The sequence below is a fragment of the Bombyx mandarina genome, chromosome 01, assembly GCF_030267445.1.
Source record: "Bombyx mandarina strain Sakado chromosome 01, ASM3026744v2".
In the NCBI taxonomy this organism is placed as follows: Eukaryota; Metazoa; Arthropoda; class Insecta; order Lepidoptera; family Bombycidae; genus Bombyx; species Bombyx mandarina.
This window is the reverse complement of record NC_143208.1, coordinates 10,546,350-10,561,359: the sequence shown is the minus strand read 5'-3', so window position 1 is coordinate 10,561,359 and position 15,010 is coordinate 10,546,350. Positions and strand designations below refer to the sequence as shown.

The window sequence follows — 15,010 nt, the reverse complement described above, 5'->3', positions numbered from 1 at the left end:
TTTATTTACTTAAATTTAGCAAAACAGCAATTTAAAGTAACGTATGTGTCCCGCGTCTCAGCAGGCGGCTTCCTCTCCAAGAACTCCAATATAACTTGTATACGTGCTTAGAGATCTAAAGGGTGTACTGTACACATACTCTCAGTAACGCTTCAAGCTGTAATAACGTTGACGTAGTAGATAATATTAAGGTTTTATTGGATGCATACCCGTGGTGAGTTGAATGCTCGTCTGGATTTTTTTCAAAACCGAACCCACTGTCTATTCTATTTCTGTCGTAAAGCATGCGTTCACCTTTAGACTCCAAACACGATCAGCACCTTTCTCCTGTCGTGTAAGGTAATTACAGTTCCACAATATCGTATTACTAAATACGAGCTCATATTTTAAGATGCATAACGTATGAACGTTGTAAGATTATGTTAGAATTTAAATTGGTAACGCTACAATAGAAGAAAGATTCTCACATAGACTTTTTTGATGTAGTTAAAAATAAATTGTGTAAACTTTTTGTGGAAATGTTCGTAATGTTAATGGAAAAATGTCTCAGTTGATTTCAATTTTCGCCTTTAGACATATAACTCACACAGTGAGTCACTTACCGTTTATCATAGAGGCTAAATTGAAACTAAGTTGCGACGCAATTTCATCTTTACTTAATTTAGTGGGTGAATGTATTGGAAAGGTCGTGCCAAGGCCTCTGTTGGATAAGACTCGAATCATACCATTCTTTTTCAGACGCTGACCTTCGAGTAAATAACGGCATGTGAGGGGAAAATACGTCTAAATCATTAGCAAACGAGCATTAATTCTGTGCCCGGTCAATGCTTATAGTTCAAGGTATGTGTCACATCTCGGTAATTGAGAATCTTCAATCATACGAAGTTCGTGTTCAATGACGGAGAGGGGGGGTTACGTCGAGTACCAATCGTAATGTTATTTTAATTAATTGAACAGTAACGTCAATGACAATATAGATTATAATTCGTAAGACCTACTTGAATGTGTAAGAAGAATTTATCAAGACAAAGAAAGTGCGATTAAAACTGTATTCCAAAATTATTTACTTTCAGGAGGCCGTCACTATTGTTGAAGTCACTCGTACGAAAAGCAAGTTCAGATATCCAGTGACTTTTGAGTAGCTTTTATACAAAGAGAAGTAGAAACAAACAGATAAGTTAAGACGCACGTGAGGGTTTTAGGGATGCCTACTTCGATCACAGAATGTAGTTTAAAAGAAAACTTGAACATCTCACAAAACACTAATTGAGTATACTTCCCGCTTAAAACTTTTCTCATCAGTCGGATGTGCTTAAAATCAACAAGCTGAAGTCGGAACTTAAAGCGAGACTGGTAAGCGTCTAGCAAATTCCTCTGGGCGTGCGCGGTCAAACAGAGCTTGGTATTTACTTTAAAATTCTCTCGAGTTTTCTTCCTCGATAACTTTTAAAATATTAGCACTATTCCTAAATGAATATGGAACAAGGACGTAGGAGTTAGTTCTGAGAAGTCCATAAAATTTTTGCGAAGATTTTCTGACACTAGAGCGTTGTAAGTGTTCATAGATAATATATGTTTTTATGAATTAGTATCAAATTTATTTATTTTATCGCTAAAATCCTTAGAATTTATGAATGCTTTAAGAACATTTAAATAAAAATTAAATTATTTTTACGGTTCGTTCGTTTCTCTGTTTAATCATCAGTCTTCAGTCTTAAAGGCTTATGTTGATGACAGCCGGCTTTCTTACTAAGTCCCGGACCGACCAGATGACGTACCCCCGATAATGCGCGGTCGATGACACTCTATTGGGATGCTTTATGGAGCTAGTATCTGGTCTTAATGTAAATGCGCATCTTGAGACATAAGTTTTAAAGTCTCAAGTATAGTTACAACGGCTGCCCCACCCTTCAAACCGAAACGCATTACTGCTTCACGGCAGAAATAGGCAGGGTGGTGGTACCTACCCGCGCGGATTCACAAGAGGTCCTACCACCAGTAGTAATCAGTAGGTAGCTCGGCTGAGGCCTGTCTAGGCTGAGGTTGTAAGTGATATGAAATTTTAGTGGCTCCAAAAATATCCCCCCTACCACCCCTAATGCATTAACGCAATTAGGGCGGTTTGCTCCTGATTTTCCGAACCAAAATTTCAAGTTTCTAGCACATCAGCGTTTTAGTTTAAAATCAATTACAAACTTTCATCCAAGCGGATATACAAGATAGTGAGTTAGTAAAGACGTGGTAAAAAGAAGATCATATAATTACTTATTACAATATACTTTATTAATACATAAATTAGTTAAATATCATAGCAAAATGTAACTTTACTGTGTTATAGAACATGAATTGAGTCACGTGACCACAACTGGAATACGACACAAACAGGTTTTCGAGCTTAAACGTAGGTTTAATAAATCGACTTCACCACAATCACTTTTGAATATATTTCTTCCTTTCTCCCGTAGCGTAAGGTAAACGGACCGCTTCTTATGTGATGGAATGCGAAGAACATAATTTTAAACTAATACTACTATATGTAAATGTTTCGATAGAAAAATGTGGAAATTTTCAAATTAAGAATTGAGAAAAATCATTTTTCGCTTAAAAAAAAAACGAATGTAATACACGATGGACAAACATTGTTTCTCAAACTACTTTATAGTATTCTAGAATAAATATTCGCGTGTTTGATTCGGTTTGAAAGTATATGCTAAATACTTATGCATGTGCAGATCAATTTTGGCATCGTATTAACAGCGAATCGTTAATTAAAATGTCCATGAACACCGGATACCACTCACACATACTCGTCAATTGTTAAATGTTAACATAGAAATTTGGATAAATTGATATTTTGAAATTTTAAATATAATATGTGCACTGATAGGATAGTGCGACATCGGCAATAGTCAGTATGTGGATTTTTATCATGGTCTTGAATCTTACAGACGGCAATAATGCTTCTCCATAACAATATTATCCAATCATCGAAAATTCCAAGATAAGGAAGAAATTCAAATATAAGATATTAAATTACGTTGAAAAACATACATATATACTTAACATACTTATTCAAATTACGCAGTTAACTAGCAATTGAACAGATAATTTCCGAATTTAATGAGTGAACGATTTTGAAAATATCTTTTGAGAGTCAAATATTTGTCGTTATGCATATAATTAAATTAATTTTCTGGTTTAATTAAACGAACGGAATCCTCAGTTATATTTTGTAGATCGTCGCTGTGTTTAGTGATTTTGATGATATTTGTATTTTTTTTTTTAGTTTTTCAGTCATGTCTGTAAATTACATTAGATATGGCCCTACGCTTTGGGATTTTATAACACCATCATATTCAACTCATAGACGTCCACAGCTGGATACATGTCTCTTCCAAGGTTCGTGATGATGATTGGTCCCACGTTGCCCGCATCCGGCAGCATCAAAGTCAACGGACATGACACATTTGGCTTGCCGGCAAGGTCTTGGTTATGACTAAGAGCGAATACTTATTTTAATTACTTCTTTTAATTTTCCCCTTGTGTCTGGGCCTAGCCTAAGTTATCTGTCGTATCTTGTTCCAGCGGCATCAAAGTCAACGGCAAGATGACACCTTTGTCTTGCCGGCAAGGTCTTGGTTATGACTAAGAGCGAATACTTATTTTAATTACTTCTTTTAATTTTCACTTGTCTTTGGGCCTAGCCTATGTTATCTGTCGTATCTTGTTCCAACGGCATCAAAGTCAACGGCAAGATGACACCTTTGTCTTGCCGGCAAGGTCTTGGTTATGACTAAGAGCGAATACTTATTTTAATTACTTCTTTAAATTTTCTCCTTGTGTCTGGGCCTAGTCTAAGTTATCTTATGTTCTGTAATCTAAGTAGCTGTGAGATATCGTTTTGTTTTTATTGTACAGGGACTTTTAGGCTATCGGTTTTAATTTGATAAAGGGGGCAGTATTTTCTTTCAATAGACTTCTTTAAAATTTTGTTGCGACCCCGCTGGGTAATTCGTTGTCATTGAAAAAAAATCAGTTTTCTTGTCGGTTCAACAAATCGATTTGTCAAAGAACTTTGAAAATGCTCGTTAAAGTAGACATCTACACTTCATTACGGAATAATGAGAGAATAAAACTTTTAATGTTTTTCCTGATTCCGACTTTTTTTGTCAATTTATTACAGCACGTCATCTACTCTGCAGTAACCAATTAAACATGAAAATAAGTGGATTAGGTAGGTAGATTAAGTATTTGTATGTTAATGTTAGAATGGAATGTAAATATTCACCTTTAGCATAGCAAGTCATGACAAGTGACCATCGACGCTCGTGGGCATTTGCCGTACCAGAGCAACTTCCGACTGAAGCATATCCATTGAAATCATATTTGAGTAGCTTGGAGTATACCTTATTGTAGATCAAACGGAAAAAATCAAATATCTGTGTGATAATAATAATGATTATTCGGAATTTTTCAACTCAGACTGGTTCTGACCCACTGAAGTAGGAAACCTATTCTGACCCCTTGAAACTGCGGTCTCATGTGTCAAGATGGGTGACAGCATTCGAGTTGAGGTGTACAACGCAGCACAAGTAGCAAGTCAAGCTATAAAAAAATTCTCTATGGATGGACCTACCTATACAAACAGCTGATTTGGGTACATAAATAGATCTAAGCTGTATCTATTTATGTACCAAAATCTTAATTTTTATTTTTATTTTGTTCAATTGTAAGCCTTTTGATAAATTTCCTACTAGCTATAAAAGAATTACCTGCCCTGTCCCATCCTTGAAACTGGAAATGATGACAGCTTCGCCGCAGCAATAGACAAAAAAAGGTACGTCCTCGGGTGAGCTAACACTATGTCTTATCTATCAACAGTAAATCAATAATCTTATTCGAATAAGCTACTATTTATTAAAATCTAAGATTTAGGAATAGCATCTTATTTTGTCACCGATATAAATAAAACAAACAGTCGGCGTAGTTAGAAAACGTTGTATAAAACGTGTATCAAACAACAAAGTATTTCCAAAGGCAAATTTCGAAAGAATGAGTAAGTTGTTAACAATTTCAGTAAACTTTCTAACCAAGAAAACCTTAGGAATTTCAGGACAATCAATCAAATGGGCTGTTTATTTTATCTTTGGACATTTTACGGCTTTCAAAACAAAGGTTGATATTTGCAAAGTTTGAAATACTCGGAAACGTGAGTTTTACAAGAGCGTTCCCCGGGGAATTGTCCCGTATGTTGAAATATTGCTATCCATTTTCCTTGGGTAACGTAAGTAAATTTTATGTATTTTATTATTACAGAACAGATATTCTGTAAAACGGTTTTTGTTCTAAGAATACTGTTTTTTTTATATCTCATAATTTTTTTTTTTTTTAATGGACAATAACTGCATTGCATCTGGTCTAGACGATAAGTAGACGGAATCTTAAAACCTGACTGTGAAGAAGTTGTTTAAAAAACGTTAAGTGATGCTTTTTTTTACGTTGGTGTATCGATTTACGGATACCCGGGGGGTAGCGGACCGGGTTATGTCGGACTCTGGCACCTCCAGAGAAAGAGGGAGAAGAGGAGGCCTGAGGTCCTCCACCTCCCCCAATTCCTCACAGGAGACTACGCCTTGATGCTTCACCTGCTTTTTTTTACAATCGAACAAGTACTAGTTTTAAGTTATGTGACGATTTAAAGGATGGAATAGTAGGTAATTAAGCAAAACAGCCAAGTCTTCGATGTTAGGGTGTGTGGTGACAATCATTTTTCTCATTTCTATCAGTTCCAGTAACCACCAGAATGTCGTCAAGTCGATCGTCAGGTTGCTACGGATGTTGTGCGGCGATAGCTACTCTGTCAACTTCTACATCATCCTTAATTAAAATATTTGGCATGTGTGGCGTGACAGTAGACATATCTGGGTTGATTTTCGGTTACATACTTAATGAAATTCAGATCAAGAAAGCATGGCGCGTGTGGCACCATAAATGGTACAAAATGTTTTTTTTTATTTTATTTCCGGCACGTATAAATAAAATTATGTCACATTTCGCTTGAAACTCTGTGCAGTAGATAATGTTTGACTCCCGATATTTTACCGGTAGTGCCTGAAACATTTTGAGTTAAGTCTTGAAATTGAATTCAGCTTGCACCCTCGGGGGATCGACGTATGCTTTTATAAGGTGACACATACAGGAGGTGAGTGACTAGCAAAAATTCTATTATAGGTAAAATTTAAAGTCATTGAAAGTCTTCGGTATTAATATTATAAATTTATAATAAGACGTATTCGTATGTGTCAAATAAATCTTTTATATAAAATAGTCTTAAAATAAAATTTATTATTTTCATACTAATAAATTTTAATACTATATTTTTGGTTATTCGTGTTTTTTATGGGTTTGCGATTTTTTTATATGATTTAATTATACTATATACAGTTTTTATTAGTACATTAGGTGTCTAGTACCGCTATCAATGTGAAGTGCGTTAGTAGCGTCTATTCTTTGAAACGGAGTAACACGGGGTGCGCTAATCCTTCTCAATCGCAACGAAGTATACCGAGATATACATGTATAGGTATGTTTATTTTGGCGATCCTGTTTACGGTCATTAAATCGATTACTCGCTAACATCATCTGCGATCATAATTCACTATTTTAAATCGTTATTGTATGTAATTAACCTGATTATTTGATGATTCAAGATCAAATTTAACGTTTACATCTCTAGTTTTGTAATTCGAACTGAGTTTAAGTATTAAGTACGTACTTTTCATTAGAGTTGATTGATGAGTAAGTACTCATTTTCATTATGTCTAAGTAGACATAATAATGCTGTTACTGAAGTTAATCTCTGCACGTGGTATCGTTTCTATTTAAGAAGGTTTAAATTTACTCGTCATTGCAACACATAACTTAACGAAGGATTGACCATCGCAAATGGTCGCTACGTAATTGGTTCGAGGGATTACGTATAGCTTTAAGTTAAAACTTTCGACTTTGAAACCACAAAATTGTTTCTATCACTAAAGTTGGACAATAGTTCGGATGAAATAAGTTAGAGCAGTTTTTATTATAATACAAAAAAGTAGTTTAAGATAGTAATAATAAGATATAAGAAAAAGATAATATAGACAATAAGAGAAATAAGACAATAAGATTTTTCGAATATTTAAAGAATAAAAGGGAGAAGACTATTTTTAATTGATCTTATGTTTCGGATCTATAGATATTGGGGTAAATAAAATAAAGTGTTATTATTTCGAACAGGAGAGCGTGTGCAGGCGAGCGGTGGCGGCTAAAGTAGCGTATCAAATGCGCTCTGCACCGACTGTAGACCTCGCCGAAAAGAAAGGACCGTATCGTTGTTAAATAATGACGATAGTTGTACGTTGCGGAGTGAAATGCCGTAGGGATGGAGTGTTCGGACGAGATGAACACCTTGCTATTTAAGAGCGGGTCGGCATGGCGAATGTCATCAGTTAACACGAGCTCTCAGCCACAGGAACATCTCCAAAGTTGGAGTTGTTCTAATTGGTTACTAAATAAATTATCATCGAGTAAGCTCAAAAAGGATCAGTTTCGTTTCGTCCAAGCACAAAATGCGCGCTTTCGTGGTAAGCAAGTTTGCGCCATTATTTTGTTTTTGTATTTTAACTATTTGGCACATGCGATTTTGCATTGTATTTAATTTTTTTCATATGAATTATGAACAGTGATTTTCTGTGAACGAACGAAGCCTTTTCAGGATACATAACGAAATCGTAGTGAAGTGATTTGTGATTTAAATACAGAATACGATGGATCTCTTAGTGTGCCAAGTAGTCGTCAAATGGATACTGTCGAGTTTTCATAATAGTGAATTGTGCTTAATTAACGAAGACCATACATTGTTTTCGAAAAACAATATAATAGTCATAAGTGAGCAAATTAAATGAGTATGTTAAACACATACATAGATCTGAAAATTCATTACTGGTTAAAATTTTAAAAGTAATGTAACTCGAAATTAAATTTGTTATCCATTTTTATTATAATTGAATTAAAAAATGAAACAAAATCTAACTTACCCCCTTATTATCGTGTAACGTAATAGTAAATGGATACCGAATGTAGATCGCGATTTAAAAAAAATCGATCATTATTCTATTTGAGCGCGATATCCATTTCACCACGTCCGGTCCATTTTCACGCGTCGCACGGTAACAGTCGACTTTTGAAGAAGGTAATAAAAATAAGTCGTCGATCTGTATTCCAAGTGCTCGAGTGTAAATCACCGGCGACCGAAATTCCAAGTATTCGTCCCTATTGCATAATACAGATTATTTCAACTGTTTACGACTACCGCATACGAACCGATCCGGCTTACGTCACTTCCGAATCTAGATAACATACATTATATTAACATTTTGGAGTCACTTTCATCTCTATTACATGTTATTGCAAGATTTTCATGGAATTTGATATTATGTTAATGCTTTGCGAATTATAAACTTGCCTTGCGTTTAAAGTAATTTTTCCATTATTCTGCAGTTTATGAGCTGCATTATGTGAATTTATTTATATTTAACCAGCTTGTATTAAATAAGGTTTAAATTCCGTAGTCTTCCATTGACAATTAAAGCTTTTACTGTTTTATTATAGTATCAATTTTCTTCTTTCCAGGTACTCGCCTGTGTGGCTATGGCCTATGGCCGCCCTGAACCTCCAGTGGGATACAGCTACTCCGCTCCCAGAGGTCACTCAGGAAGCTTCAGCTCTTCCTCTATCAGCGGCGGACACAGAACTGTTGCTATTGGTGGTCATTCTGGATCCCTAGGTGGCCTTTCTGGAGGCAGCATTTCCCTTGGCGGCGGACACTCTTCTGATGGACTCGGTCTCGGTGGTGGACTCGCCCTTGGCGGCGGCAGCGGTTTGAGCTTCGGAGGTGATGCTGGATTCGGTGGCGGATATGCGGGTGGATACTCTGGTGCTCCTCTTGTACAGAAACACATCTATGTTCACGTACCTCCCCCAGAACCAGTTGAGCAAAGACTTCCTCGTATCCCTGCTGTGGCTCCACCCCAGAAACATTACAAGATCATCTTCATCAAGGCCCCAACTCCTCCCACTCCTACTGCCCCCATAATTCCTATCCAACCACAAAACGAAGAGAAGACACTCGTATATGTGCTGGTTAAGAAGCCTGAAGAGCAGCCTGATATTATTATCCCAACTCCAGCACCCACTCAGCCCTCAAAACCGGAAGTTTACTTCATCAAATATCAAACCCAAAAGGAATCTGGTGGTGCTATTGGCGGAGGCCTTGGCGGTGGACTCGGCGGAGGACTTGGCGGCGGACTCGGCGGTGGTATTGATGGTGGTATCAGTGCTGGTGATCTCGGCTCTGGTGGCATCAGCGGCGGTTCCATCGGAGGTGGCGATCTCGGAGCCGGCCATGGCGGAGCTGAAATTAGCGGCGATTTTGGTGCGACTGGCGGAGATGAGGCCATTGTTGAAGGAGGTCACGGTGGAGCTACCAGCACTCAATATGGTCCTCCCGGACACGTCGCTGGTCCCCTTCATTAAAAGAAAAACAGTCTTTTAAGCTTTGGTGGTAGTACAAAATATCTATTTATTTCTGAGTTAAAGCCGAACAAAGCAATTGATTAACGTCATCGTCGAAAATTGTGTTTCCTACCACCATTTGCTTGCTGGTTGCGGTTGAGCGGCTTGTAAATAGTCATCTGCCTCCACGTTCATCCGTAAGCTGTCATTGTATCATGGCGTGGCCTAAAAGTATTCGTTTCATCGTCGCTATTCATTCCTACTTGTTATTAGTGCACAGTGTTAGTGTTATTCGAAAGGAGGTATTTTGCTGCTACTGTTATGTTATGTATAAATATAGCTTTTTTTACTTTTATAATAAAACCAAATGTGATGCTTAACCGGTTTATTTAGTTATTGCCCAAGTTCGGCTCCTTATCTCACGACTGGTCGTGAAAGGCTGTCCGTTAAGTCCGATGGCGTAGCGGATAGCGTTTGTGTTCAAACACAGCTGGTTCATTCTCGTTATTGATACGGTTAGTTGGTCCCGAGTATCTATGATCAAGTTACGCAAGATTGTCCGGTGGCTGGTTCTGTGAAGCGAGTGCGAGCGCACGGTGGTCACGCACGATGATCGCCGGCGGCGGCGCTCTTGGCCACGCTGGTCTTAATGGTCGTCTTAATGGATCATATGTGTAATTGCACTTTCATAATACATTTTAGTGAACCTCAAAGCTATTACATAATTTTGACCATTTAAATGAAGGGAAGTCGTGCCGAGGAATTGTGTTTCTTCATTTTTTAATTAGAACTTTATGTGTTGTTGATTGACGGAGAGCATTTATTTAAAGCGATCGATATAATTGAAAACCACTCGCTAATTAATCATTATTGTTTTTTATTGCAGACGTCTGTACTAATCGTTACGTTAGCTGTGGTTTATCTACTAAAATTACTTTATATAATAGAAACATGACATATTTGACAAAGTGAAAATGGCTTTCAACTTTGCATTTGACCGTGCCCCTAGCATTGCTGATGTCCATGAGCGACTGTGAACACATACCACCAGGTGGACCATATGCTTGTCTACCTACAATGGTAATGAATAAATGCAGTATTACAGCATATAAAGGAAAATAAAAGATTTTTTTCATTATGACCTACAGGTGTAGCGTAGAGTTTGTGAAAAGGACAGTTAAATGTAAATTCAATGCAGGCCGTTTTGCTCCAATTAAAATACCTTTATATAACGGCATTATTATAAGGAGTCGATCGACGTAGTTAACGAAGATACGATCATATCTGTCCACGTGGACGTTGACGTAGACAATTCATTTTCAAAATGTTGCTAACCCTAAGCAAACGTGTTAGCACTTCAAAATGCGCATGTGGTAATGTGGTAAGGTTCTCAACTATAAATATCTAAGGCAAAAAATAAATACACTGGATTCTAATAATGTAACTTTACTTTACGTCAATTGTTCATAGGAATGCCGGACCAGAATACAATTTAAACACAACACGACTTATCGTTGAGCAACATCTAACTAGCTTGGCTACTCTTGCTCAATAACTTATCTTAATTGCGGTTATTAAAGGCATATTTTATCGAAAGACATTTCATAGTCGAATCCAAACTTCGAATATCTCAACTTTATCTTATTTCGTATTTGAGTCGATAAAACAATAATAATATTATGTCGTACTCTAGTTTGAAATAAGAGTACGTCAGTAAATAGATCCGAAAATGAGCGAATGCAGTATTGATGAAGATTATATTGGTAGTATAGTAAAATCTCAGAGATTTCAAGGTAGGTGCTTAAGAATATTTATGATAAAAAGGAAGAAAATTATATACATACTTATGTATTAAGAACACAAACATAAATTTATGTTAGTATCCAATATGTGCATACAAAATCCTTTCCAATAGGTCATGATTCTGGCCAGGTTCGGTGGTATTGCGACTCTGTCAGTTGGCATGAAGCCTAAAAAAGCCGTTGGCTGCGGTTAGCCCACCCGTTCGATCCGCGAAAGCTGCCGTTGCTACAACTTGTTCCTATATTTGCATATTCGACCTGCTGGAAATGAATACTAGCAAAAAAACCTAGACTTCTAATATTATTTTAATTGAACAAAGAGAGAATGGTTAAAATATATACTAATATATAAATCTACAGTGGTTTTAACGGATGTTCCGTTATAACTACTGAGCCATGCATGCGATTGACTTGAAACTTGGTATCCATATAGAACATACATGTACTTAATGGATAGGCTAATATTTATATGAGTGTTGGACTCCCTACACCAGTTGCGGGGGCGTTAATGATGAGAATCTTTGTGGGGGTGAGAAATAATAATGTTAATTTTAAATGCCCAGCGAAGCAGACGGGTACAGCTAGTAACTAATAAAACAAAAACATGAAAATGATTTGAAATCAACTCGACTGATTGAAAACCAACGCGAGCTGTTGCAATCGAAGGTACGGACCGACGCCAGTACTAGTGACTGATGTTATAAATTATGCAGCATATGATTTCGTAACATGAAATTTATTTGCCCGATAAATTATGAACTGGTATATTGATTTCAAACTTGTGCATGTTGTGTGTATGTCACCCATCTAAGATAGACTATTGTCTTTGAAAGGAACAATTCCGTAACGTTGGACAGAATCACAGAGCACATATCGGCATGTCTAATTGAGAGGTCAGGCAGTATCCTACAAGGTGAGTACTGATGAACGGATGCTTGTCAAATTAACAAGAAATGCATGACAAATGTACTTTAGATACTATACTTTAGATAACATTTCGACATTTTTGTGAAATTGCGCTCAAATCATCGTACCTTGGGCACTTTTATTTATAATTTTTTATCGAGCGAGCGACCTATCTTTCACTATATTTGTATGTGATATATATATATACATTTATTTAAAATTGTCTGATTTTGGAAGTAAATAATGATAAACACTTCCATATCGATGACATTTACTGTGAAGTATTAATTAGATTTATTTGTAGGAACGTGCTTGAGTAACCTAACTTTAAGAATAACAATTTTACCCGATTCACCTAAAATAATATAAAAACATGATAAATTGTAAATGACGTGACGTTTTCAACTTTACATTTTTCGCCGTTATAATTCACGCGACACAGAGATTAATCATAATATAATACTTTTTCCTTTGAAATGTTCAGTAATTAAAGTGGTCATTAACGCGTTTTCGAAATCACACTTTTTCAAAACAAATTTTTTGTATATTAAGTAGTAGTTCATGGACAATATTTTATTTCATAAATAAAAACATCATCTTCGGTGGATACCGAAAATCTCTTGCAGAAATATCAAAGTGAATGCTGCTTCTCCCGAGACTTGAGGTCTGGGTCTGAACTACATTGCACAACGGATAATCCGCCCTTCGAGCCGAAACGCATGACTGGTTTGCGACAGAAACAAACCGGATGCGAGTTAGACTCGCGCTGGCTTACAATACGCCCTGGCAGCACCAAATGCCGGTCGCCGATCGCATTAAGCTGGTTTAATACACAAAGGACGTTGCTTATGAAAGCTAATAGACTGAGTGTTGTTAAATGTGCCTTATACAAAATCTCGATGCAATTAACACGAAACAATGACTGAATTAATGGAGTAAACGGCTACCGTGAACGATTGACTTTAAGCATTGAACCTGAATAGCAAATTTCATGGCTGTTACCTTTTGTGATTGCGGATACGATCTACACAGTACACATAATATCTATGTGCTTACGTTTTGTGCATCTCGTAACGTAACATGCGTTATATTTGGGATCTAATTGAGTTCACAGCCAATACCAAATTTTGCGAGGCGCTTCGAAAACACAGATATTGTTTCTCGACAGTATAGGTCGGAACTTATTTATGAAAAAAAATCGCCTTAATACAGATGATACCTATTTAGTTACTTTTTCCTTGAAGCTTTGACTTTTAGATCAAAAAATATATAAATAAAACGATTTTCGCCGCAAAGAGCCACAGAAAATATAATAAAACCAGCTAATGAAAGAAGGCAATAATTAATCATTTATTAAAATTTAGTATACACTAGAGCATTTATATTAAAGTTTAGTAAATTTAATTATTCGGTCTGAAAATATTAAGTCGTCACCTCTCTCTACATTATAGGTTTATTTACATACAGAGACGATATTTAAAAGTTTAAATATGTGTTGATTTAGAGAAAGTTGAAACGGACATCTTGAACATCTAGATTTTTAGAAATCATTAAACATGTTAATAAATTTACTTGTTTAAATATTTTCGACCATTTAAAAGTAATATACGTTCATATATTATTGGTCTTGGCTTAGTGGCTGACTAATTCAACGGACGTCGTTGGAAATTAAAAATTTAAAGTTTGGTATTAATTTCGAGAGGCGAAACGAGTCATTTACATCGATTGCAAATCATATTCTTCGATCACTCTCATTTGTCACTCGGTACACACATTTCTTCATGCCAATAATGAAATGTAAAATACACAATGTTCCGGTATAATTTCCCAAAAAGGAGCAAAAGGATGGTAAAGTCAGCTTATAAAAACTTTGGAAAAATCAAACGGAATGAATATTGCTTAAAACAAATAATAAGATACGCACAATTTCACCCAGAATCGGATTTGCCTTATGTCGTTTCCGGAAGTGTTATTCAGATGAAATTCCATCTCAAACAAACTACAAACTCTAATACTTTCAATCCTTCATTAAATCGTTCTCTAATCAAAGAAATCCAAACCCAATCATGTTAATGGCTGTGAAGGATAGATAAGCTCACGGCCCACCTAATTTTAAAGGCGTATCGGAAGCCACACTTTAACTTGAATATTGCTACTCACACCTTAACAAGACAAGTCTCATTTTTACCCATTGATACTTCTGGCTTTTCTAGTCTTTAAATGTATCCCGTTGGATATTGGATTGCGACCAACCAGGTCTGCAATATGTTATAGCTTAAAGTTTTTGTACTTATTGAGAGATTCTCAATTATATCTACTATTCTATTTCGTTGTTTTTAATTTCGAATTGATTTCCTCGACATTCAAACTATAAATTTGAATTATAAAATTAACGAGTTAACCAGGTTGATAGACTATTAAATTCCCTATTTTTAAACGACTTCAAAAAAGGAGGAGGTCCTCAATTCGACTGTATGTTTTTTTTTATGTTTGTTTCCTCATGACTTTTGACTGGGTGAATCGATTTTGATGATTCTTTTTTTATTAGAAAGCTGATGGTGCCCGTGTGGTCCCATTTCAATTTAGTCCAGTTCTGATAATGGTATCCACGAAAAAACCATATAAGTCTTAAATTTGCATTATGTACGTGCGCGACAAATAGATGAATAACTCAATATCACGCCAACCGATTTCGATGATTATTGTATTTATTGTATACTAGCGAACCGCCCTCGCTTTTCTTCGGAAAC

General features: G+C 36.2%; 2 protein-coding genes across 3 annotated transcripts in view; one reads left to right on the top strand and one right to left on the bottom strand.

The window, feature by feature from the left end:
• The window catches only part of LOC114245110 (frequenin-2), a 209,857-nt gene that overhangs the window by 71,497 nt on the left and 123,350 nt on the right, over positions 1–15,010 (bottom strand). The gene's annotated exons all lie outside the window — the stretch shown is intronic.
• Positions 7,465–9,932, top strand: LOC114245108 (uncharacterized). The gene is made up of 2 exons (XM_028177116.2): positions 7,465–7,622; positions 8,671–9,932. Exons 1-2 carry the CDS (start codon positions 7,608–7,610, stop codon positions 9,571–9,573), a joined length of 918 nt encoding a protein of 305 aa, XP_028032917.2. The 5' UTR covers positions 7,465–7,607; the 3' UTR covers positions 9,574–9,932.